At 40.4% G+C, this 25,474-nt stretch overlaps 1 protein-coding gene across 3 annotated transcripts in view; it reads left to right on the top strand.

Moving 5' to 3' along the window:
• RPH3A (rabphilin 3A) overlaps positions 1 to 25,474 on the top strand; it is a 289,809-nt gene that overhangs the window by 142,129 nt on the left and 122,206 nt on the right. For all 3 annotated transcript variants that reach the window (XM_056536654.1, XM_056536658.1, XM_056536662.1), the window contains 4 exons: positions 17,309 to 17,438; positions 18,594 to 18,677; positions 23,082 to 23,235; positions 24,968 to 25,009. In XM_056536654.1, coding sequence (XP_056392629.1) covers positions 17,309 to 17,438; positions 18,594 to 18,677; positions 23,082 to 23,235; positions 24,968 to 25,009 — 410 coding nt within the window. The remainder of the gene's footprint in view (positions 1 to 17,308; positions 17,439 to 18,593; positions 18,678 to 23,081; positions 23,236 to 24,967; positions 25,010 to 25,474) is intronic.

A 25,474-nucleotide genomic window follows, 5' to 3' on the forward strand; every position in this document is an offset into this window, starting at 1 on the left:
TTCAAGAACATGCGAGTGTAAAAAATGAAGATTTTGAATTTTCTCCTTCACTTTGCTGCTATTCCTGTAAAACACCTAAAGGGTTAACAAACTTTCTGAATGTCATTTTGAATACTTTAAGGGGTGCAGTTTTTATAATGGGGTAATTTATGGAGTATTTCTAACAAGAAAGCCCCTCAAATCCACTTCAAACTGTACTGGTCCCTGAAAAAGTCAGATTTTGAAATTTTCGTGGAAAATTGCTGCTGAATCTTGAAGCCCTCTACTGTCTTCTAAAAGTAAAAAATTGTCAACTTTATGATACCAGCATAAAGAAAACATATTGAATATGTGAATAATTATATAATTTATTTGGAATATCCATTTTCCTTACAAGCAGAGAGTTTCAAAGTTAGAACAATGCAACATTTTCAACATTTTCATGAAATTTTGGGATTTTTCACCAAGAAAGGATGTAAGTAACAACGAAAATTTACCACTACCTTAAAGTAGAATATGTCACAAAAAAACATTCTTGGAATCAGAATAAACGGTAAAAGCATCCTAGAGTTATTAATGCATGAAGTGACATTGGTCAGAATTGCAAAAAAGGACTCAGTCCTTAAGGTGAAAAAGGGCTCAGTCCTTAAGGGGTTAAGGACCCTTTTCTCTGTTGCAAAGTATAGTGAAAGATATTAAAGGATACATTCATGAAACCCTATAGGGTTACTTTACATTAGGTTTCATTACATGGTATTACATTAGGATGATTAAAGGAGGACATATTGATCTTTGTTGGACTATCAGGAATGTGTTTATTAGGTTAAAGTAGACTATACAATCAGGGATGTACTGGATTAAAGCAATACCATGTTGCCACTAATAATAAATGAGATGTATTTTAATAAATTGTAAAGTTGTAAATTGAATTGAATGGAAATTGTTAGGAAAATACTATTAATCAGTAATCATTCAGATGTCCAAGGGAGGATTAACCATATATGTAATGAATAGATGTGCGGCTTGTTGTGAAGCTCCTTACTTTTCAAATATATTTCTTTGCATTGCACTTAGAAATACCACAAAAAGAAATACAGATTCATAAGCAGCACATGCACCTACACACCTGTCCACTGCATGTCCAGCAACAACCCTTCGCTGTTTCGCTTGTCTGCTTCATCAGGGAGTGTCAAGTGGACAAGTGAAACGGCGTAGGGGTGGCTGCTGGACAGGTGTCTAGGTGCATGTGCTGCTTTGAATTACAGATCGGTATTTCTTTTTGTGGCTTTTTGCCTCAGTGCATCTAGTGATTTATAGGTTTATTTTCACCTCACTAGTTTGGCACTTCTGTCTGATTTTAAATTGGCTTATTCACTTTCTGAGTATTCTTTTCCCATTTTGGTACAGTATTCTGGCTATTGATTGGGGCACTATGCTCAGTGAAGTTGTATATTAATATGGTAGACAGGCTGTGTATCATCCTGCATATATTGCCATTTATGTTACACTGAATAGTGTCCCTATTACCATAAGTTTTTACTTTTTGTACCAGGAGTACTGTAACAGGTCACGTCAGGTGTTGTATCCTCTGGGCCTGTGTGGATGATGACCTGAGCCATGCCAGGGAGTGGAGTCTAAGTTGCTGCTGGTTGTCACCAGAGCCCCCGCAAAGTGGGATGGTCTTGCAGAGGCAGGCGGCACCCAGGTCGCTACCCCCGGCATGACTCATCCACACAGGTTGCTGGGATGTGGCGTGGTACAAATGGAAACTGTGTGTGACGGACTCGGAATCGCAGAGAGCGCAGATGGTGCATTTTTATCATTATTCCCATCTGCTCTGCATCTTTTGATGATTGTCACACCTTTTTAATTTATTTTATTGTATTTTGTATATTCTAAATAAAGTATAGTCTAAAATGAATTCGCTTTTCCGGATCCCTGTTGCAGTCCACTCTGGATAAAGGAGGATAAATTTTAGCCCCCAAGAGAGAGAGAGAATCTTGTGTTTTCAATAGAGGAGAAGTTGTACATGAGCCTCTCTGTCTTAAATTTATCTTTATTCTGGACCACATAGTCGAGTCAATGCACCATGGTAAACCAACCTATGAAGATCCTTGCTCAGTAGTTTCAGTAATTTGGACTTGAGAGCTAGAGAACCCTAACATCTTCACACATCTGCAGTAGACCTTTCAAATTCAAGTTCTAAAGCACCTGAAGATTACGAACTTCCGCAATGCTACTACAAAGTACTAATTAAAGGGACAGTGATCAAATTCCTATTCTCCTAAGTTCTATTCAACTAAGCTTTATCAAAGCATCAATATTTTATTAAAATTGCAAAGGAAGTTCAAGTTTACAACTTATTTCACATTATCCAAGCATCATGGGTCTCATTTCTGTACTTTGCATGTAGAAATAGCTTTACTGACAAAATGTTGTTGGTCACAGAGGAACAATGGGTTAGTACCACTCTGCCACGTGACCTAAACATCGGGGATAGCTAAACCCAGCATAACCCTTATCTTCACCCCTAGAGGTTACCCCAATTATATGGCATATGCATTGCTTATTTACATTTCTGGTAAATATATGGTGAAATATAGAGTCATATTGTTATTGTTTTACCTTAATTTAGATGCTTACCTATTGTGCATGTACTATGGCCTATGTGGTGGATTATCTGGCGCTACACTAATGGAGGCATAGTTTTTCAATGTATTGCAGCATATCATGGTCACTATTGTGATATAGCTTTTGCATTTGATTTGGCAACGTATTGCAGCATATCATGGTCATAATTGTGATATAGCTTTGGCATGTGATTTTTCAATGTATTGCAGCATAGCATGGTCACTATGGGATATAGCTTTTGAATTTGATATAGCTTTTGCATTTGATTTGGCAACATATTGCAGCATATCATGCTTTCTATTGTGATATAGCTTTTATACCTATCATAAAAAGCCTCTGCATATGATTTACTTATGTGACATAAGTTCCCCTTCTCATTCACAGGACAATTTTTTTTAAATATTTGAATGGATATTTCTGTTCAAATATATATTTTTTCATGTAAATGCATGATTATTAGAAGTCCAGTATTTAATTTACTTCAGACTTTCATATTTTTCTATTCCCCCCCCCCCCTGAAAAATATACTCCTCTGATATGCAGATTGAAATGTGCTTGGTTTTACATCAAGTAAAAAATTGTATGTCCATTTTCTGTGAATGCATGTGCAAATTAATGTGAACTTAAAATTTGGTACAAAGTGGCCATTTTAGTACACTAAGGCTAATAGCTAGGATTAGTGCCCAGAATCCGGGAGCACTTTGGTATCATTACTTTTCTTACCAGTTTCTTTTGAGAATTCATGGCACCCACTGTATCTCAATCTTGGTAGTTATACACATACCAATTTTTTTTGTGTTTGAATATAAATAAAAATGTCTGTAGTCACATTCAGGTGAGATCTAAAAAGTTAGGAGAATGTACAATTGGTATATTGTAGATTATCATGCATATGAGGGCTCATAGGAATGCTTGCTTCTAGAGATGAGCGAATCGAATCTGATGAATCCTAATTAGTTATGAATTTCAGGAAAAATTTGCTTCGCAACGAATGCAAATATCGCAGCAATTCGATCGCACAGATCACTTCATTAAACTCCATTTAGTGCGGTCCAGGCTCCAGGGCATCTAAGAGGGTGGCTCCACATGGCAGGACATGGGGCAAGGAACGCTGGGAAGGCGACAAGATGGGTAGGCGGGATGACCCTGAATCACATGCAGCATGCAGCCTATCGGCAGCCAGCCACCCATGTGATGTCACAGCCCTATATAATCGGCAGCCATCTTGCGGCCAGTGACTTCAGTGTTCTATTGCAGAGAGAGGGGCAGAGAGCAGTGTGTTGCACAGAAAAGCATTTTTACAGCAGCGATTCACCTCAAGCCCAAATCCAGCCTAGTAACACTGATAATGAAGGGAGAGAGATTGAGAGAGAGAGAGCAATTTTGGGTGTAGTACACAGCGACTGTGTGCTGCAGCACTGGTGTGTACAACAACTGAAAAGCTAATAGTAGCCAGCCAGTTAGGGTGAGCAGAGCACTAAAAGCCATAATCACCTGCTATTAGTGCCTAATACTGATTGAGTAGTGGAGCGTATTGTCCTCTATTAAGTGTAACCTGTGCGTACATAGGTGGTGTACCATTTTGTTCCTGTTATAGTACTAAGGGCCTAGTTACTGTAAAAGGCCAGCCAAAAGTACACACCTGCTGCTGTTGTAGACAAATACTGTTTTAAGTGTAGTGGAGCGCATTGTACTCCTCTCATAAGTGCATACCACGTACGTACATCTAAGTGGTATACCACTTTGTTCCTGTTAAAATCTTAAGGGCCTAGTTACTGTGAAAGGCCAGCCAAAAGTATACACCTGCTGCTGTTCTAGACAAATGCTGTTTTAAGCATAGTGGGTGTATTGTACTCCCCTCATATATGCACTAAGTATGTCATGCAGAGAAGTGCCAGGAGTGGCAGAGGCCTAAATTCATCAGGCGCAGGCAGAAGTCACAGCAGACTAGGGGCGAGTGGCAGCTGGAGTAGCAGCAAGAGACCTGAGCTCCTGGTATCAGCTAGCAGTCGTGTCTCGACCAGCAACCCATCTGCTGTCATTGACTGGTTAACTCTTTCATCCAATTCATTACAAGTGACATACAACACCCCCAGTCAACAGGTTAGTGGGTTCCTCAGACACAAAAATCAGTTGGCATGGCCTGGGAGCAGTCCCTGTTGTCCAATAGCCTCTGTCCTATGCTGTTCCCTCCCCCATAGAAGTACCCTGTGCTGTGGAGTCAGCTCCACTTTTTAGTCAGGATGATCTACTAGAGGACAGTCAGCAGCTACTGCCCAGACAAGAAGTGGAGTAGGGAGCACACACTGTTGAGGAACCTGAGGAGGACATCATTGACGTGCAGACACAACTCGATGGTGATGAAGCCGATCGCACTTGGGAGCTGGGTGCAAAAGGGGCTTCATCGTCATCATCATCATTAGGAGAAGAGGTTGGCAGGTTGCCCGTGAGGCAGCAGTTGAGCCAGCAAGGTGGTAGCATGGTTGGGAGTCAGCATGGTGGCAGCAGTGGGAAGTCTGGAGCCAAACGTGCCTGAGATCCTTCTTCGCGGCAGCCTACCTGCCCGGAAGGTAGTGGGACAGGGGTCCCTGGAGTCGGCGGCAGTAGCAGTCAGTCAGTGTGGAATGTTGGGGGCACAATCAGCTACTTTGCGGTGTGGCAGTTTTTCATCAAGTATCCGGAGGATGTTAACATGGCCATATTCAGGTTTTTAAAATATCTTTCATCTTTTCAATTGTGAGGCCCTTTGGTCTCATCAGGCTGCCGTCATCTCCAGGCTGTATAATTCTGTCACCATATGGTCTCCTCTTGCTGCTGCCACCTCCAGGCTTGGCCATTCTGACACATTTTGGTCTCTTCATGCTGGTGCCACCTCCAGGCTGTGTCATTGTGCCGCCATGTGGTCTCCTCATGCTGCTGGCACATTACATAATTTTTTTTTATGTTAATCTATTTAAAATCTTCAATTTAAATGTTAAAATATATCTTTAATCTTTTCAATTGTGAGGCCCTATGGTCTCTTCTTGCTGCTGCCACCTCCAAGCTTGGTCATTCTGCCACTATATGGTCTCCTTATGCTCCTGCCACCTCCAGGCTGTGTCATTGTGCCACCATGTGGTCTCCTTATGCTTCTGTCACATTACATAAAAATGTTAAATAATAAATAATTTTAATTAATTTTAATAAAATTTTATTTTTAAGTAATTTTAATAAAAATGCCCCTCCAGCATACCATGTGTGCAGGGCATGGTGGTGTCACGCTGTTCTTCACGTGGTTTGCCTTGGCGAACAGTCACACAGGGGAGGAACTGCTAAAAGTCATTCATCAAGAAATTGAATCATGGCTTACTCCACGAAAACTGGAAATGGAAACCATGGTGACCGACAATGGGAAGAACATCTTGTCTGTGCTGTTTCAAGGAAGCCTGAGTCATGCGCCCTGCATGGCACATGTGTTCAGTCTGGTTGTCAAGCAGTTCCTGAAGTGTTGCCCCCCCCCCACCATCTGCAAGATATCCTAACAATGGGAAAAAAACTTTGCATGTACTTCAGCCACTTGTACACCGCAAAGCACACCCTCCTTGAGTTGCAGCCTCAGAATGGCATCCCCTCACATAGTCTAATTTGCGATGTTTCCACATGTTGGAATTCCACCCTACATATGTTGGACCGACTATACGAACAAAGAAAAGCCATCACCGATTCCTTGATGATCCAAGCGGATATGTTGAGTCCACTGTGTAACTTCAATGTCAATCAGTGGCAGCTCATATGTGACACCTGCCGTTTTCTCAGGCCCTTTGAGGAAGCCACATTATTAGTCAGTCGCCAGGATTACGGGATGAACAACGTCTTTCCACTGTTTCATATCCTACAACACGTGTTGGAAACATTGGTTGGTCAGGGCACTGGAGATGTGGTGCCTACATCTCGAGGCCACATGAGCCCTGTGGGGGCCAAACTGGAGGATGAGGGGGAAAGGGACAGTGGAGAACAGGCAAGGTTTTGCGAAATGGGTTGTTTTTATAGTTATCTGACAGTAGGGGAGGGGCAGGAGCAGGCTGTGGAGCTACAGGGTGATGAGGAAGACGAGACAGAGGACCCGGATACACCGTGGCCATGTGGTCTCCTCATGCTGCTGGCACATTAATAAAAAAATATTTATGTTAATCTATTTGAAATCTTCAATTTAAATTTAAAAAAATATCTTTAATCTTTTCGATTATGAGGCCCTATGGTCTTGTCAGGCTGCTGTCACCTCCAGGCTGGGTCGTTCTGCCACTATATGGTCGCCTCATGCTGCTGCCACCTCCAGGCTGTGTCATTGTGCCACCATATGGTCTTCCCATGCTGTTGGCACCTTAAATTAAACTTTTAACATTTTAAGTACGAGTTTTGTCACTGCAGTCACTTCTAGCTTTATGCGCCCACTTATCCAATGGCCCAGAAGCTGAATTTGCTCCTGTCCAAGTTGCTGGGACAGAAGTCCCTCCCTTTTCAAGTGGACACTCAAAGCATGGGGGTGTGCTGAGAGGCAGGGGCTGGAACAGGTTGCAGCTTGTTTGGCAAAGGACTGCCAGCTCGATTTTAACCCCTTAATGACCTAACTTTTTTTTTTGCTTTCATGACTCAGTCTGTTTTTTCAAATCTGACATGTGTCTCTTTAAGTGGTAATAACTTTGGACTGCTTTTACCTGGCAAAGTGGTTCAGCGATTAGTTTTTTTTTTTTTTTTTTAGACATATTGTACTTTATATTAGTGGTAAATTTTAGTTGATACATGAAGCGATATTTGTGAAAAACTCTAAAATATTGTGAAAAATTTGAAACATTTTCATTTCTGTATGTTTGAAACTCTCTACTTGTAAGACAAATAGTCATGCCAAATAAATCTACTTTTTAATTTACACCCACAACATGTCTACTCTATGCTGGCATCATTTGTTAAACGGCTTATATTATTATGAGCATTGTTTCTAATTTACTGCAAAAGTTCAAAATCTAATTTTTTTGTGGAACAATTAAATTTTTAATGTGTGTGTGTGTATGTATCTATATCTATATATATATATATATATATATATATATATATATATATATATATATATACACAGTACAGACCAAATGTTTGGACACACCTTCTCATTCAGAGTTTTCTTTATTTTCATGACTGAAAATTGTAGATTCACATTGAAGGCATCAAAACTATGAAGTAACACATGTGGAATTATATGCATAACAAAAAAGTGTGAAACAACTGAAAATATGTCATATTCTAGGTTCTTCAAAGTAGCCACCTTTTGCTTTGATTACTGCTTTGCACACCCTTGGCATTCTCTTGTTGAGCTTCAAGAGGTAGTCACCTGAAATGGTTTTCACTTCACAGGTGTGCTGGTGTGGAGGAGGAGGTGTGATGGTGTGGGGGTGCTTTGCTGGTGACACTGTTGGGGATTTATTCAAAATTGAAGGCATACTGAACCAGCATGGCTGCCACAGCATCTTGCAGCGACATGCTATTCCATCCGGTTTGCGTTTAGTTGGACCATCATTTATTTTTCAACAGGACAATGACCCCAAACACACCTCCAGGCTGTGTAAGGGCTATTTGACCAAGAAGGAGAGTGATGGGGTGCTGTGCCAGATGACCTGGCCTCCACAGTTACCTGACCTGAACCCAATCGAGATGGTTTGGGGTGAGCTGGACTGCAAAGTGAAGGCAAAAAGGGTCAACAAGTGCTAAACATCTCTGGGAACTCCTTCAATACCGTTGGAAGACCATTTCAGGTGACTACCTCTTGAAGCTCATCAAGAGAATGCCAAGAGAGTGCAAAGCAGTAGCCAAAGCAAAAGGTGGCTAGAACCTAGAATATGACATATTTTCACACTTTTTTGTTATGTATATAATTCCACATGTGTTAATTCATAGTTTTGATGCCTTCAGTGTGAATCTGCAATTTTCATAGTCATGAAAATAAAGAAAACTCTGAAATAGAAGGTGTGTCCAAACGTTTGGTCTGTACTGTATGTATATATATATATATATATATATATATATATTATTTTTTTTACTTCTGTACAACAGCTCCCCTTAGTATCTAGTGTACAAAAGATGCAGTAACAGGTTTAGGACACTAGGGGGAGCTGTTGTACAACTAAACAGCTCTTTTACAAAAAAAGAAAACAATGAAGTGAAGCATGCAGGCGAGCACAGCGTGGGTAGCTTGAGATGGGTAAGGGAAACCGGGGGAAGGGGGACAGGTACGGGACACTGGGGACTCCTGGCAGAGCACTGTGTGTCCCGTTCCCCTGATCAGAACACAAACACCGTGCTGCTCAGGATTTTTATGTGCGAAATGCTGCCATCAGCTAGTCAGATTTGACTAGCTGATAAGAGCGATCGCTGTGAGAGGGGGCCGAAACCCCTCTAGGTCCTGAGGCAAGATGGCTGGCTATCAGTGATAGTCACCATCTTACCGGGCGCGATGGGATGCCGCGAGTAGCGGCTAGTATCTGCATGACGTACATGTACAGCATAGGTCGGAAAAACCTTCCCGGTCATGACGTACATCTATGTCATTGGTCTGGAAGGGGTTAAAATACAAGTACGAGCTTTTCACTGCAGTCACATCTAGCTTTATGCGCCCACTTATATAATGGCACAGAAGCTGAATGTGCTCCTGTCCAAGTTGCTGGTACTGCAGTCCCTCCCTTTTCAAGTGGACACTCAGAGCATAGGAGTGCGCTGAGAGGCAGGGGCTGGAACAGGTGGCAGCTCGCCTGGCAGGGGAACCGCCAACTCGATTTTAAGATACAAGTACTAGCTTTTTCACTGCAGCCACTTCTAGCTTTATGCGTCCACTTATCCAATGGCACAGAAGATGAATGTGCTCCTGTCCAAGTTGCTTGTACAGCAGTCCCTCCCTTTTGAAGTGGATACTCAGAGCATAAGGGTGCGCTGAGAGGCAGGGGCTGGGACAGGCAGGGGCTGGCCTTGCGGCGGACTGCCACCTCGATTTTAAGATACAATTAGGAGCTATTCCGTAGTTTACACTGCAGCAATTATACACTATTGGAGCTGGAATTACCGCGGCTGCTGGCACCAGACTTGCCCTCCAATGGGTCCTCAATAGAGATGAGCGAATCAAATCGGACAAATCAAATTTTTTTAAAATTCACTCCTCTCAAGTCGTCGTTATATATTACCTCTGGAACTACCACAATAATCCAATGAAATAGGTTGGAGCAATAACAATGAACCATAACTGATTAAATGAAATATTCGCAGTTCCACACAGAGTAAGGGGTGTTGAGATGCAGGGGCTGGAACAGGTGGTAGCTCACCTTGCAGTGGACCACCAGCTCGGTGCTCACCAGAATGGGTCCTCAAAAAATTATTTAAAAAAAATCATAGCACACTCCCTATGCGTGTTACGACAAGGCAAAGTGTTCTACACCCCTGTTGAGGCTCTCTGTAGGCCAGAAATAGCCGTTTTTAATAGAGATTTGCCGCAAATTAATTCTGACCAAAACAAATTTTCGGGGAAAATTTGACGAATTGGTCGAATCTAGTTTTTGTAAAAATTGCTCATCTCTACTTGCTTCCAATAATCAGCCCCTGTAAATTTGTCAGTGATCAGCTGATAAAAGAGAAAATGCTTGTTCGTTGGACGATCGCATCTTTTATGTGACCAATAAGATCATTGTTATCAACTGCACAGTGCCTTGTATGCACTGGGGATGTGTGGTTGACAATGATGAATTTAAAGAGTGCAAGAATATTTGAGCTGTGTAAAGGCTCAGTAAATGGGTGCCCATCACAAAGATTGGCACTCATTATTGGGGTCTGTCTATGTTCTATTACACAGTGAAATAATCTTCATTTATATAAATCCAGTCTAAAACTTGGAAGATCTGCAATAAAATGAATTCAAAGTATGCAACCTTGCCATTACATAAACTAATCTGCAATAGTGGAATAAAGACCTTTTGTGCATTGGTCTCTAGTGAAAAAGGCTGCATATCATAATCCTGCAAAACTGCTCCATGACACTACTTCACTAACTGTATTTCTACCCTGGGTCCAGATACTTTAAACAGACCTTCCATAGGAATGGGACATGGCTGCATACTTTCTTAGGGGAAGATACAAAACACGGCTAAACAGATAATTAGCCAGCCCAGAGTCTTAAATATTTGGTAGAAAGCCAATTCCGCTTCATGCCAAGGAATAGGTTTTCCACTTTTTTTTTTAACTGCTTCCTTCATTTAGAGATGGGCACAGTCAGAGATAGAAAAAATCCTTAGTAATTCTTCAAAAGACCAGAAAATGATCAGCGAGTACTGAGAATAGTAGGAGATTAATGTGCAGAATGTATTTTCTAAGTTTTAGAATTCATACTGTGGATTTTGTGGAAGCAGCAGTGTTGACTTTCTCAATGCCAACTGTACCCTTTATCAGTGCTTTTCATGAAGAAGCATTTGTTGTGAAGGTCTGATGTTTTTGGGTAAAAAAATATCAAATCTATTGGTATGTATAGCTAAAATCTTTTATCCCTAAAAAAACAAATATCTTTCAGTATACATATCTTTCGGGAGAAGTATTGTATTTAACCATGAATTATTTTCCCACCATCATTTGCTAGTTGTTCAGAAGTAAATTTGTGAATTGATTTTATTAAAGTTTATTTTTCTCTGGGACATAAGCCTGCAGACCAGACACAGTTGGGTTATTGCTACAGCAGTCGTTTTTGAAATGTAATTTTCCCACAATTGATGCCTGGGTTTGCACATGTAAGCATTGAGTTAAAGGGGTACTCCGGTGAAAACCTTTTTTCTTTTAAATCAACTGGTGGCAGAAAGTTAAACATATTTGTAAATTACTTCTATTAAAAAATCTTAATCCTTCCAGTACTTATTAGCTGCTGAATGCTACAGAGGAAATTCCTTTCTTTTTGGAACACTGATGACATCACGAGCACAGTGCTCTCTACTGACATCTCTGTCCATTTTAGCAACCATGCATAGCAGATGTATTCTAAGGGCAGCATGGTGGCTCAGTGGTTAGCACTGCTGCCTTGCAGAGCTGGAGCCTTGGGTTCAAATCCCACTAAGGACAACAATAAATGATGCATTATTATTATAATAACATCAGCAGAGAGAACTGTGCTCGTGATGTCATCAGAGAGCATTCCAAAAAGAAAATAATTTCTTCTGTAGTATTCAGCAGCTAATAAGTACAGGAAGGATTAAGATTTTTAAATAGAAGTAATTTACAAATATGTTTAACTTTCTGCCACCAGTTGATTTAAAAGAAAAAAGGTTTTCACCGGAGTACCCCTTTAAGTACGTCTTTGCTGCTGTGGGGACCTACTGTTGTTATTTTCTATACCTGCATTTAAAACTTACCTGTCTTTTCAAAAGATTTCTAAAAACACATCTGGCTTCTTTACAATAACTCTTTAAAATGGTGGTAAGGTGACTTTTGTGTTATTACTGCTCTTATTGAGCCCCTGGGAGTCTCCTGCATGGTGTACAGCTATTTCTCATTCTCTCCATTTTAGGGGCAGGACCAGAGCTGGGCTCTATGCACAGTTATTTCCTCCCTTAGTTGTCTGTTAAATCAGAGCACAGCACATACTCCTCTCTGCTATGCCATAATATACTTTACAGATGTCAATTCATTCTTTCTGGACAGGATAAGGGCGTACCTAAATATTAAACTAGATAACTGCTTTATTTTTTCTACATTAATTAAATGTATGTGCAACCAATAAAACCTATGCTTAAATACTCACTTATAGACAATTGCCTTAAAATTTAATTTTTTTTATAATACAATGTTTCAGATATGCATATTCATGCTTATTCTCTTTCTATTATCTGTTTTCCCAAAAACCAATTTGTACAATAAGTATTCACACATCAAACACATACTATATCTCTACACACAAAGGAGAGAAACACACAAAGTATAGATAGTTCCTTTTGAGCATTCCACTGCTTTGTTGGATATAGGTCACCACACAAGTGGAGCGCATGAAGCATCCATGAATCTGGGATTCCTAATTTCATCTCCTGAGGCTTGTCTTCTGAGTGACTAAATTATCTAGTCATGGTTATTCTATTTTTAGGGATGGTGGTTTGTGCATTCAGCCTCAACATCAAGGCCGCATCCAAAATATACTCAATTTAGTGCATTTAGAAATATAGTTTTGATAACCATTGCATAGATACATAACAGCACAATGAAAATGGAAGAAAATATACATTTGTATGCATATTTTCATGATCATGAGAATTAGATTGTTTTAGAATTTATTTCTCATTTTTAGATCTTGTTTTTATTTTACATTGCGGAATCATTTATACCTTAGGGTGTTAACTGTTGGTCAACTCATTGCAGAGTACACTATCACTGGGATATAAAGCTTTGCCAAAGGACTACTCTCTGTAAAAGTTACATAAACATGACACTAGAGAAGTATGACATTCAAAAACTTGGCAAAAGAGAAGTATAGCAACCTAAACAAGAAAATTTGTATATACATTAAAGTATATCGGTTGTTTAAAATTATTATTATTATTATTATTTTTTTTTTTTTAAACCTGCATGGTTTTGTTATATTTGCATTGGTTTGTTATATTCTCTCAATTTCAGGGGGATGGGACCAGGTCTGAGTTGTTTGCCAGTTGTACAAAAAGGCACTTTCTGCCCTTTGTGGTCTGTCCAACCAAGCACAGCATAACACAACACTCAATAATTGCTATGCCATGACTAGACATAAGCGAGCCGCACCTGTAGAACCTGGTCTCATTCATTACTCTGTCCTGTTTCTCCACTACAATGCCCAGCAGTGTGACTGCAGAATGAGTCCATAAAAAGCTATTAAACTACAACACAAAGCATTTTGAGCAAAGCATTGTGCTGACCTAAATTACCTGCATTTCTGTGTCCAGTTACTATAAATCCCCACAGTATGACTGCAGAACGAGCCCATAGAGAATTAAACTACAACACAAAATAATTAAAAGGGGTACTCCGGCGCTAAGACATCTTATCCCCTATCCAAAGGATAAGGGATAAGATGCCTGATTGCAGGGGTCCCGCCGCTGGGGACCCCCATGATCTTGCATGCAGCGCCCTGTTACAATCAATCCCCTAGCATGTCCGGGTCTGATTGCTGGCGATCACTGGGCCGGAACATTGTGACTTTGGCCCCGCCCCGTGTGATGTCACGCTCCGCCCCCTCAATGCAAGCCTATGGGAGGGGGTGTGGCAGCTGTCACACCCCCTCCCATAGGCTTGCATTGAGGGGGTGGAGCGTGACGTCACACGGAGGTGGGGCCGTGACGTCACAATGCTCCAGCTCTGTGATCGCCAGTAATTAGACCCGTAGCCAACATGCCCGGGGACTGATTGTAACGGGTTGCTGCGTGCATGATCAGGCATCTTATCCCCTATCCTCTGGATAGGGGATAAGATTTCTTAGTGCCGGAGTAGCCCTTTAAGCAAACATTTGTGTAATGGGTTGACCTGTGTTTTAACTGTATTTTTTTGGGTTCAACCAAATATAGAGCACTTCTAGCTGTGAGAGTTAAAGTTCACTTGGCTTGTTACGCCATGTTACCTGTATTTTCTGGGAATAACAAAATATAGAGTTTAACAACAAAATACATTTGTAGCCAATATGCATTTCTAGAGGTAAAATTGAAATTTGACTAGGCCTTTTACTCCATGTTACCTGTATTTTCTTGGCTTCCGTGAAAACTCACTCTACACCCACTGGTAGTGGTAGGCGGGGTGGTGATATTGAAAGACATCATGGTGGATATGCTGAAAGAGAGCAAAGAGCCCTAGATCAGACTCAAAACCTGTTTCTACTCCCAAAAAGGGAGAACTTTTAAATGTTTGGAAAAAGCCATTGCGTGTTCCAATACTTCTGTGTGTATTTTAACAACGGCAGGCATATGCCAATAAAAAGGGATATTTTATGCACCTTTATTTTATTGTTAAAACCATACTAAATCTGCTAGTGCAGGGTGTTTTTAAACAAGCTGTTAGTTACCAAGGGTTACTGCATGTTGCCATAACCTTGACATTAACTGAATTTTAAGAACCCTTAAAGCTACTTAAATACATTCCTAGGAGACTTATCAGAGCTCTTGTGCAGTGTAGTACATGGGTTTCTTGGGTTATTGCATTGTGAGCATAGAACATATTTGCTGCAAACCAATCTTTTTTGGCAAGTTCTGCAAGCCCAGGGAACAAAACTTTTCAAAAGTTTGCTGAACACTAGCCATGACATACTAATGGTGAATGTGCAATGAATGGATAAGGATTTTCGAAGAACAGAAATACAGATGGCATGTGAAAGGGGGTTACTAAAGTTCTCGGTTTGCAAGGTGCTGTGTGAGCAGAAATGCAAGAAACTACAGCAGCAATGAAGGGGTTACACTAGCTGCTGTTGAGAAGCTAAAGAAAGGAGGGATTATACTGCAGCATTGTGGAAATACAGCAGTAGATAAACTGGAATGAATACACTGTTAAAAAATAAAGGCAACACTAAGAAAACACATCCTAGATCTTAATGAATTAACTAATCGTATGAAATACTTTCGTCTTTACATAGTTGGATGTGCTGACAACAAAATCACACAAAAATGATCAATGGAAATCAAATTTATATACCCATGGAGGTCTGGATATGGAGTCACACTCAAAATCAAAGTGGAAAACCACACTACAGGCTGATCCAACTTTTATGTAATGTCCTTAAAACAAGTCAAAATGAGGCTCAATAGTGTGTGTGGCCTCCATGTGCCCGTATGACCTTCCTACAATGCCTGGGCATGCTCCTGATGAGCTGGCAGATGGTCTCCTGAGGGATGTCCCAGACCTAGACTAAAGCATCCAGTGTTAGTGGATGGAGCAAGACATGATGTCCCAGATGTGCTCAATTGGATTCAGGTCTGGGGAATGGACGGGCCAGTCCATAGCATCAATGCCTTCCTCTTGCAGGAACTGCTGACATACTCCAGCCACATGAGGTCTAACATTGTTTTACATTAGGGGGAACCCAGGGCCAACTGCACCATCATATGGTCTCACAAGGGGTCTGAGGGTCTCATCTCAGTACCTAATGACAGTCAGGCCACCTCTGGCAAGCACATGGAGGGCTGTGCGGCCCCCCCAAAGAAATGCCACCTCACACCATTACTGACCCACCGCCAAACTGGTCATGCTGGAGAATGTTGCAGGCAGAAGAACGTTTTCCAGAGCATCTCCAGACTCTGTCACATCTGTCACATGTGCTCAGTGTGAATCTGCTTTCATCTGTGAAAAGCACAGGGCGCCAGTGGCAAATTTGACAATCTTGGTGTTTTCTGGCAAATGCAAAAAGTCCTGTCCGGTGTTGGGCTGTAAGCTCACCCAATATAAAACTTAACGTCTAATGAGCCAAGATTAAAATAACCTCACACATATTGATCCATAGTCCATTGATTGGCATGACACTGCATGCTATCTAATTGAATTGAAAAAATAGATTGTGGCTGCAGTCCACAATCTAAAAGTGTGAGACAATTAAAATTCTAACACATTACCCGCCCAACGTTTTGCCACAGGCTGTGGCTTTATCAAGGGCTAAGAGGCAACTGCCTCTTAGCCCTTGATAAAGCCACAGCCTGTGGCAAAACGTTGGGTGGGCGGGCAATGTGTTAGAATTTTACTTGTCTCACACTTGTAGATTGTGGACTGCAGCCACAATCTATCTTTTCAATTCAATTAGATAGCATGCAGTGTCATGCCAATCAATGGACTATGGATCAATATGTGTGAGGTTATTTTAATCTTGGCTCAATAAACGTTAAGTTTTATATTGGGTGGGAAATATAGGGTCTTAGTGATCGCTTAGCGGTCAAATGTAAATAATATTGGATTAACCCTCCACTCATAGGTCCTTTTTGTTGCATTAGGGCTGTAAGCTCAACCCCCACCTGTGGACGTCGGGCCCTCATACCACCCTCGTGGAGTCTGTTTCTGACCGTTTGAGTGGACACATGCACATTTGTGGCCTGCTGAAGGTTATTTTGCAGGGCTCTGGCAGTGCTCCTCTTTCTCCTCCTTGTACAAAGGAAGAGGTAGCGGTCCTGTTGCGGGGTTGTTGCCCTCCTACGGCCTCCTACACATCTCCTGATGTACTGGCCTGTCTCCTGGTAGAGCCTCCATGCTCTGGACACTACTCTGACAGACACCGCAAACCTTCTTGTCAGAGCTCGCATTGATGTGCCATCCTGGATGAGCTGCACTACCTGAGCCTGTGGGTTGTAGACTCCGTCTCATGCTACCACTAGAGTGAAAGCACCACCAGCATTCAAAAGTGACCAAAACATCAGCCAGGAAGCATATGTAAAGAGAAGTGGTCTGTGGTCACCACCTGCAGAACCACTCCTTTATTGGGGTATCTTGCTAATTGCCTATCATTTCCACCTGTTGTCTGTTCCATTTGCACAATAGCATGTGAAATTGATTGTCAATCAGTGTTGCTTCCTGAGTGGACAGTGTGATTTCACAGAAGTGTGATTGACTTGGAGTTACATTGTGTTATTTAAGTGTTCCCTTTTATTTATTTTTTGAACAGTGTATAATTGAAAGGCTGGTTTTAAATGTAGTAACTTGACTTTTTAATGTTTTGCCTTAGGCGTTTAGTCGATCGGTTAGAGGATATGAAGAAGACAGTAACTGGTGATGGTGTAAATCGCTGCATTCTTTGCGGGGAGCAACTCGGCCTGCCAGGAGCAAAGTGTGTTGTATGTGAAGACTGCAAAAAGGTTAATAGCATTAATCTAAAAAAAAATCTAAATATTATATATTGTTATTAAAACATTGATTTTGATCACTGAAAGTCATTTTATTTAGTATATATAAAAGAATGTTTTTATGTTATTGTATGTTGTACACAGTTGCATAATTATTATTATTTTTTTTTTTACTAAAACTGTTTAGTTCTTACACAACGCAAATTTAGACAGACAGACAGAGAGACATCAAATGTACCAGAATTATCACATTGGCTCAAGCAGATTGATAAATCTAGTGCTTCTGTAGACTGGCTGGTCTAATTTTGCACTGTTAAGTTTTAGTTTACACTAAATAGTTAGTTGGCTTTCTTTAGACAAAGATAATGCACCAAAATGTTGGTGCATGGCTTACTATTTTAGTCTATGCTCTTTCTACCTATGTCATGCTCCGTTTTTGAATAAGGCGCATTTTTCTTTTCTTCTTGTTCTTTTTCTCTCTGTGCGACAATTTTGGCACAAAGAAAAATTTGTGAAGTAAAAATTTTGGTGCATCAGGCTTAGTAAATGTGGGACACGGCAAAAAATACCCTAGAGTAAAGATCCAGTTAGGTATGCAGCAGCAATAGTATTAGCTTTTAAAGGGGTACTCCACCTCTAGACATCTTATTGCGGGGGTCCCGCCGCTGGGGACGCCCGCAATATAGCATGCAGCACCCACCTGTATCTGCTTCCGGCAGCGCTGGAGGTTCTGTCTCCCGACCACCGGAACAGAACATTGTGATGTCATGCCCCGCCCCTTCAATACAAGTTTGTGGGAGGGGGCATGACAGCTGACACGCCCCCTCCCATAGACTTGCATTAAGGGGGCGGAGTGTGACATCACATGGGGGCGGAGTCGTGACATCACGATCTTCCGTTCCTGTGGTCGGGAGCCAGAACCTCCAGCGCTGCCGGAAGCAGACACAGGTGGGTGCTGAATGCTTTATTGCGGGGTCCCCAGCGGTGGGACCCCCGCGATCAGACATCTTATCCCCTATCCTTTGGATAGGGGATAAGATGTCTAGGGGTGGAGTACCCCTTTAAATATGCTAGTGTATTTGTTATTTCTACTTTGTAATATACATTAGTACTGCTCATAATACTGCTTAAACCGCTACCTTAGGACATTGTACTTGATTTTAACAGAATGCTTGCACAAAGTGTGGAGTACAGACCAACAGTCGCCCTCACACTATCTGGCTCTGCAAAATATGTAGTGAGCAGCGAGAGGTAAGTGGCCCATCCAGATAAGTACCTTTACCTAGTATGCTGTGAAAATGTTATATGGCCAATTGTCCATGTGATAAAGATGACAAAAATGAAAATACCAAAACAAAATTTTATCTGAACTACAAATTATACCTCATATATCTTGTGAATGTTTCTAATGTACTAATAAAGTTCAATAACTTTATTTGCATGCTCTCCATTCTGTCACTTACAGATCTGATTTTTCAAGTGTTTGACTTTGTATACAGATATATTTATATACATATAAAGCGGGAGATTTATCAAAACCTGTGCAGAGGAAATGTTGACCAGTTGCCTATAGCAACCAGATTGCTTCTTTTATCTTTTTGTGTTCTTTTTAAATTAGGAAAGAAGTGATATGATTGGTTGCTATGGACAACTGGTAAATTTAGCTGGATAGGGCAGATTGTAATTTCCCTGACTGCCAGCTTGAAGGATGTAAGAAAGTTAAACAGATTTGTAAATTACTTCTATTAAAAAATCTTTACCCGTCCAGTACTTTTTAGCAGCTGTATGCTACAGAGGAAATTCTTTTCTTTATGAATTTTTTTCTGTCTGTCCGCAGTGCTCTCTGCTGATACCTCTGTCCGTGTCAGGAACTGTCCAGAGCAGCATAGGTCTGCTATGGGAATTTCCTCCTGCTCTGGACAGTTTCTGATACGGGCATCAGGTGTCAGCAGAGAGCACTGTGGACAAGACAAAAAAGAAATTCAAAAAGAAAAGAATTTCCTCTGTAGCATACTGCCGCTAATATGTACTGGAAGGATAAAGATTTTTTAATAGAAGTAATTTGCAAATCTGCTAACATTTCTGGCTTCAATTGATTTAAAAAAAACAAAAAACTGTTTTTCACCGGAGTACCCCTTTAAACAAACCTATCAGCAGATCTGTACATACCTCTCTGTTAACTGACCCCTTCAGCTCCGAGATAAAAAGATATGCAAATTAGGCTTTAGAGCTCTTTGGGTGTTCCTCTAGGTTGCTAGATAACAGGGGAGAGGCAGGGATCTAATCCCTGCCTCTCCCCTGTTATCTAGCAACCTAGAGGAACACCCAAAGGGCTCTAAAGCCTAATTTGCATATCTTTTTATCAGCCTGGTTGATTAAGCAATGAGAAGCACATGTGGATTCAGGGTCAAAACCCCTATACAGCAATGTTGCTACCCTAAAAACCTGCACCACAATGTTAGGGGTGTTGGCTTAGAAAGAGGCTATTTAAGGGCAGTTTTACCAGCAAAATTGTGTGGTCACTGGCCACTGTTTGGGGGTGTTTTGGGGGGTGTGGTTCTATCTGCCTTTCACAGCAACAGTGTAATGTGAGAACCTTGACTAAATGGGAAAAGCTAACAGGTGATGCTGCTCTAAAATTTACTTTTCATTTAGGGTGTTGCATTGAGGGAACTATGGGCATTTACCAGTCAAACTCTTTAAGAACGTATTTCAATTACAGATATTTATGTCAATTCCATAGGATATGCAAAAAAAAAAAAGAAAAAAAAAGAAAAATCAGTAATCTCCTAGCAAAGTAAATAAATGAGCAGGTGCAAGTCTGCTGTGATTGCAAAAGAAAAGCAAATGTGCAAATATTGAATATATGGATTATTTTAAATTGCATTACTGCTATATATACACACACTCACATTTATGAGTAGACTTGTGCACTAGAAAAATTTTCGTTTTGTTTTGTTTTTTCGTTCTTGAAAAAATTTTCGCTTCGGTAATATTTTCGGTTTTGATTTTTCGGATACATTCGGTATTCGGGTGTTCGGTTTGATTTATTTTCGGATACATTCGGTATTCGGGTGTTCGTTTGATATTTTCGTTTGAATATGTGTATATATACATGAGTGCAGGGGACCATAGAAGAGCGGCCTTATACATTATACAAGAGGATCGCAATGGACCCCGGCGATCTGTCAATTAGTACAGGTAACTACTACTCCCATCATGGAACAGTGTGTTCCATGCAGGGAGTAGTAGTACTACCTAAAAATTTTTTTAAAAAAGTGGAAAACACGCACACACTACATTTTTATTATTGTCGGCTACATTTTTAGTGCTTTACCCGCTCACAGAAATTGATCCCTGTTTAAAAATGAATAAACATTTCATAATAAAAAATATACATTTCGTTAGATACAATTTTTTCCATCACTACTGTATCTTTTTTATTATTATATTTTTATGGTACCCTACAAAACTTTAATAAAAAAGGTATCTTCATAATTTTTTAGGATCGCTAAAGTCCAAAAAAGAATAAAAAGATTTACCGAATGTACCCGAATACCGAATGTATCCGAAAAATCAAACCGTATCTGTATCCTTTTTATTTTTGTTATTAGAATGAATTCTTTACATTCGTTTACGGATAACGAATGCATTTGTTATTTACCGCATGCATTCGGTAAATAACGAATGCATTCGTTATTGTGCTATTCGTATTATCATGGCTATTCGGGAATGTTCAAAATATGTTTTCGTGCATTCGGATCGGTCCGAATGCCCGAAAACGGTAAAATTCGGTAAATTAGACATTCGTGCCGAACCGAATTGCACGTCTATTTATGAGTATAGTACTCACAATTAATACAGCTCAGAATATTGTAATACAAACAAATAATTTCTATTTGTCTTACCAATTCTCCGCCGGTTCTGCGGCAGACCTCCTGCCTATGGCTAAGTTTCCACTTGTTTTTTTTCGTGCAGTTTTCGGAAAACTGCCACTGCAGTTTTTGAGCCAAAGCCAAAAATGTATTCAAAAGGATTAGGACATATAAAGGAAGGATTTATACTCCTCCCTTATGGATCCACTTCTGACTTTGGCTCAAAAACTGCAGTGGCAGTTTTCCAAAAACTGCCAGAAAAAAAACAAGTGAAAACTTAGCCTATGTCTACTTCCTGGTACCTCTTAAAGGGGTACTCTGCCCCTAGACATCTTATCTCCTATCCAAAGGATAGGGAATAAGATGGCTGATCGTGGGGGTCCCGCCACTGGGGACCCCCAAAATCTTGGCTGCGGTACCCCAGACATCTGGTGCACGGAGCGAACCTTGCTCCTTGCCAGATGACTGGCGATGTGGGGCGGAGGCTTGTGACATCATGGTCACGCCCCTCAATGCAAGTCTATTGGAGGGGGCGTGACGCCCCCTTCCATAGACTTGCATTGAGGGGGTGTGACCGTGACATCACGAGCATGGCCGTGACATCATGAGCCACTGGCGCTGCACTTGATGCTCTAAACAAAAGCTGGGTGCAGCAGGGAGATTGCAGGGGTCTCCAGCGGCGGGACCCCCATAATCATCCTTTGGATAGGGGATAAGATGTCAAGGGGCGGAGTACCCCTTTAACACATACATCTTACAGCCAGTCCCTGACCACAGAGCTGTATGTGAAGCATTTTAAAAGGCCAGACACCCCTTTAAAAATTATCCATATATTCAATGTTTGCATTGCATCTGTCTGATAGATATGGGTCCAACTTCTAGGACCTGCACCTATGTTACAAATGGGGTCCCCTGTTTCACCTGTTGAAGTGGTTAAAGGCCGTTATATTTAGGTGGAGGAGAATGAATGAAAGGATGGCAGCATGCTAACATGGTTGGTTACACAAAAGTGAATGGAGAAAGTCACTCACCAAGATGGGACTGGCATATATCAGACATTATGGCATATCCTATGCTATAAATATTTGTAAAGGAAATGTCCTTTAAGCATAACCAAAGCTAAAACTGTAAAAGGTATCAGCCTAGTGGTTATTATGACCGATGGAGGAGCAGGGTGAATGTAGACAAATGGTTTGTGTAATCCCTTATGTTTTGCATAGCTGGGTCAGACTCCCTGAGACCCACAGAAGCACTGTTGGTTTGGACAAGAGCTGTCAGCCATTTTAGGTGTCACCTTACTTTCTTGGCCACTAGTGTTGTGGCTCACTTTCCTCTGAGCTTTGGAAATTGTTCCTTAGTTTGTGTGGGGAATGTTCAAGGGTATTAACCCATCAAGTGTTACAGAAACCACCAAGCATATTGGACCACTTAAAGTCATTGTAACCATTAACTTTCTGTGCCTCTGGGTGAGACAGAAAAATAAATTTTATTTGTTTGCACCATAAAGTCCCAATAGGGTTAACCCTCTTAGAGAATGCCAAGGCATGTGGGGTCTAACCATCTTATTGAGCTTTTGGTTGTGAGGCAGAGTATACAGTATGTCTGCTAACCTTATATGACTAGGGCTCAAGCTAGATTGGCATTGTGTGCTGACTGCAGTGAACTTAAGCAGTCAAAAGCAGTCATGCATGTCATTCTCCATCTCAGTCTACAGTTAAGTTTGCAGAGAACCTCTATTACGGAGAGCATACATTCACATTTTTTTGTATAATGTTTTCAGGTGTGGAAAAGATCTGGAGCTTGGTTCTTCAAAGGCTTTCCAAAACACGTACTTCCACAACCAATGCCAGTGAGCAAACAAAAAACCCAGAACCCTGACTCTACCACATCAGAAGCTCCCGAACAAAAACGCTACCCCCGTAGCCAGGCCAGAGGTAAAAAAATATATATTGGATGAACAATGTATAAATGACTACCTTATAAATAAATGTCTCTTCACTTCAAAGTGCGATAAGATTTGTATGATAACTTATCTTCCTATAGAGATATTATATAAAATGTCATGAAATATGTCTTATGTGTGTTCTTGTTGACTCAATATAACTGTTTATAGCTCCATGTTGTGTAGAACCTCCGGATTCCACAGTCCATACCTCCTAGGTCTCTATATAATATTGATTTCATACAAGGGCTATATGCTCCATCACATGCAATCTTACTGTGTTAGTCTACTCCAGACTCTTCGAGGGAAGAATATGGTGTCGTAATAAGGCCCAATATTTTGGCACATGGGATGCCTACTGATTCATAATATAATATTACATTTCATCATATAAAATCTGGGTACATGTAAGCATTTCAGGCCACAAACCACTTAATCTTCTCCCTATCAGTAATGTAGGTATTTAAAGGGGTACTCTGGGGAAAACATTTTTTGTTCTTAAATCAACTGGTGCCAGAAAGTTAGACAAATTAGTAAAATACTTCTATTTAAAAATCGTAATTCTTCCAGTATTTATGAGCCTCTGTATACTACAGAGGAAGATAAGTTGTTCTTTGCTCTCTGCTGACACCTCTGTCCATGTCAGGAACTTTCCATAGCAGGAGAGGTTTGTTATGTGGATTTGCTAGTACTCTGGACAGTTCATGGACAGAGGTGTCAGCAGAGAGCACTGTGGTCAGAAGGAAAATAAATTCAAAAAGAAAATAACTTCCTGTGGAGCATACAGCAGCTGATAAGTACTGGAAGGATTAAGCTTTTTTAATAGAAGTAATTCACAAATCTGTTTAATTTTCTGGCACCAGTTGATTTAAAAAAAATGTTTTCCCACCGGAGTACCCCTTTAAGGACTTAACAAAGTCTATAAAAAGAGGTCGTTTCCATGATTAATAAATATAAACATTATAAATGATAGGAATATTCAGTTAGGCTGGGTTCACACCACGTTTTTACTATACTGTTTTCAATCAGTTTTTCTAAAACCATATGGCAAAAAAATGGATGGCAAAATACGGATGGAAACGTATGGGAAAAAGTAAACCATATGCGTTTTTAAATCGTATACTGTTTTTAAAAGTGCATACAGTTCTGTCTGTTTTTATAAAAATTTAAATTTAACTTTAGGATGCAAATGCGCATGTGCAAAGTAAAAACCGTATATGGTTTCCCGTATGGAGCCGTATACATGTGTGTTTCACATTGACGTCGATGTTAAAAAAATAAAAAGTATGCGGTTGCAATACGGTTTTTAACCTGGAGACAAAACCGTGGTTAATGGTTTTGAGTACAGGAAAAAAACGTATTGCAAGCAAACCGGATGCAACCGGATGCATCTGGGTGGATGCTGTTTTCAATTGTTTGTCTATGTATACGGTTTTCAATATATTTCCGGACATTTTCTATAATGAAAACGCATATGGGAACCGTACTTGAAAAACGTGGTGAGAACCCACCCTAATAAAAAGTATTGAGTGATCCCTTCGATATGTTTCTTCTCAATATTTTGTTGCTAACTCAGAAAATCCATGTACTGTAGTGTGTCATATTGAATTGAAAACTATTTTGCAGGTGTTTTGTTTTATTATTATTATTATTATTATTATTATAGCCTTGTTGTTCACTTCTTCAGCTGATATACTGAATTTATATTCGCTTATGTTTTTAAGGTCAGGCAGAGATTACGCCTCAACCGGAGCACGAATCCTACGGTAAGAGACTCAGTATGAAGATAGATACATTATGGGTAATATGTCTTACCCGCTGTATGACAGATAATTAATTCAGTATTATCTTCCAGCTGTGATTATTGCTATGGTAACCAAGGTTAGATGCAGTTCTTCCAGTGGTTTAGCGAGGGATTAGCCTTCTCCTGAAAATGAAGCACTTCAAATATCATGTCTTTGTAAAGAACTCTGTTACTTCGCTGTGAAACTTTCTGTTTTATTTAAATTTAAAAAAAAAAAAGGTTGGTGCTACTTATTCCCAGTAAGACACATTTGGTTTTCATGTGCATAATTTGTCAGTGATGAGAGACAATTGAGGAAATGAGCTTCTGGAATCTCAATGCCAATCAGAGTCTATTCAGGATTTGGAATCAATTTCCACATTTGCAAGTCAAAGTAGGAAGGAGGGTTGTGACTTGTTACAGTAAGTGGTTTGGTTTGGAGCACCCA

This window comes from Hyla sarda, chromosome 1 (genome assembly GCF_029499605.1).
Source record: "Hyla sarda isolate aHylSar1 chromosome 1, aHylSar1.hap1, whole genome shotgun sequence".
Classification (NCBI taxonomy): domain Eukaryota; kingdom Metazoa; phylum Chordata; class Amphibia; order Anura; family Hylidae; genus Hyla; species Hyla sarda.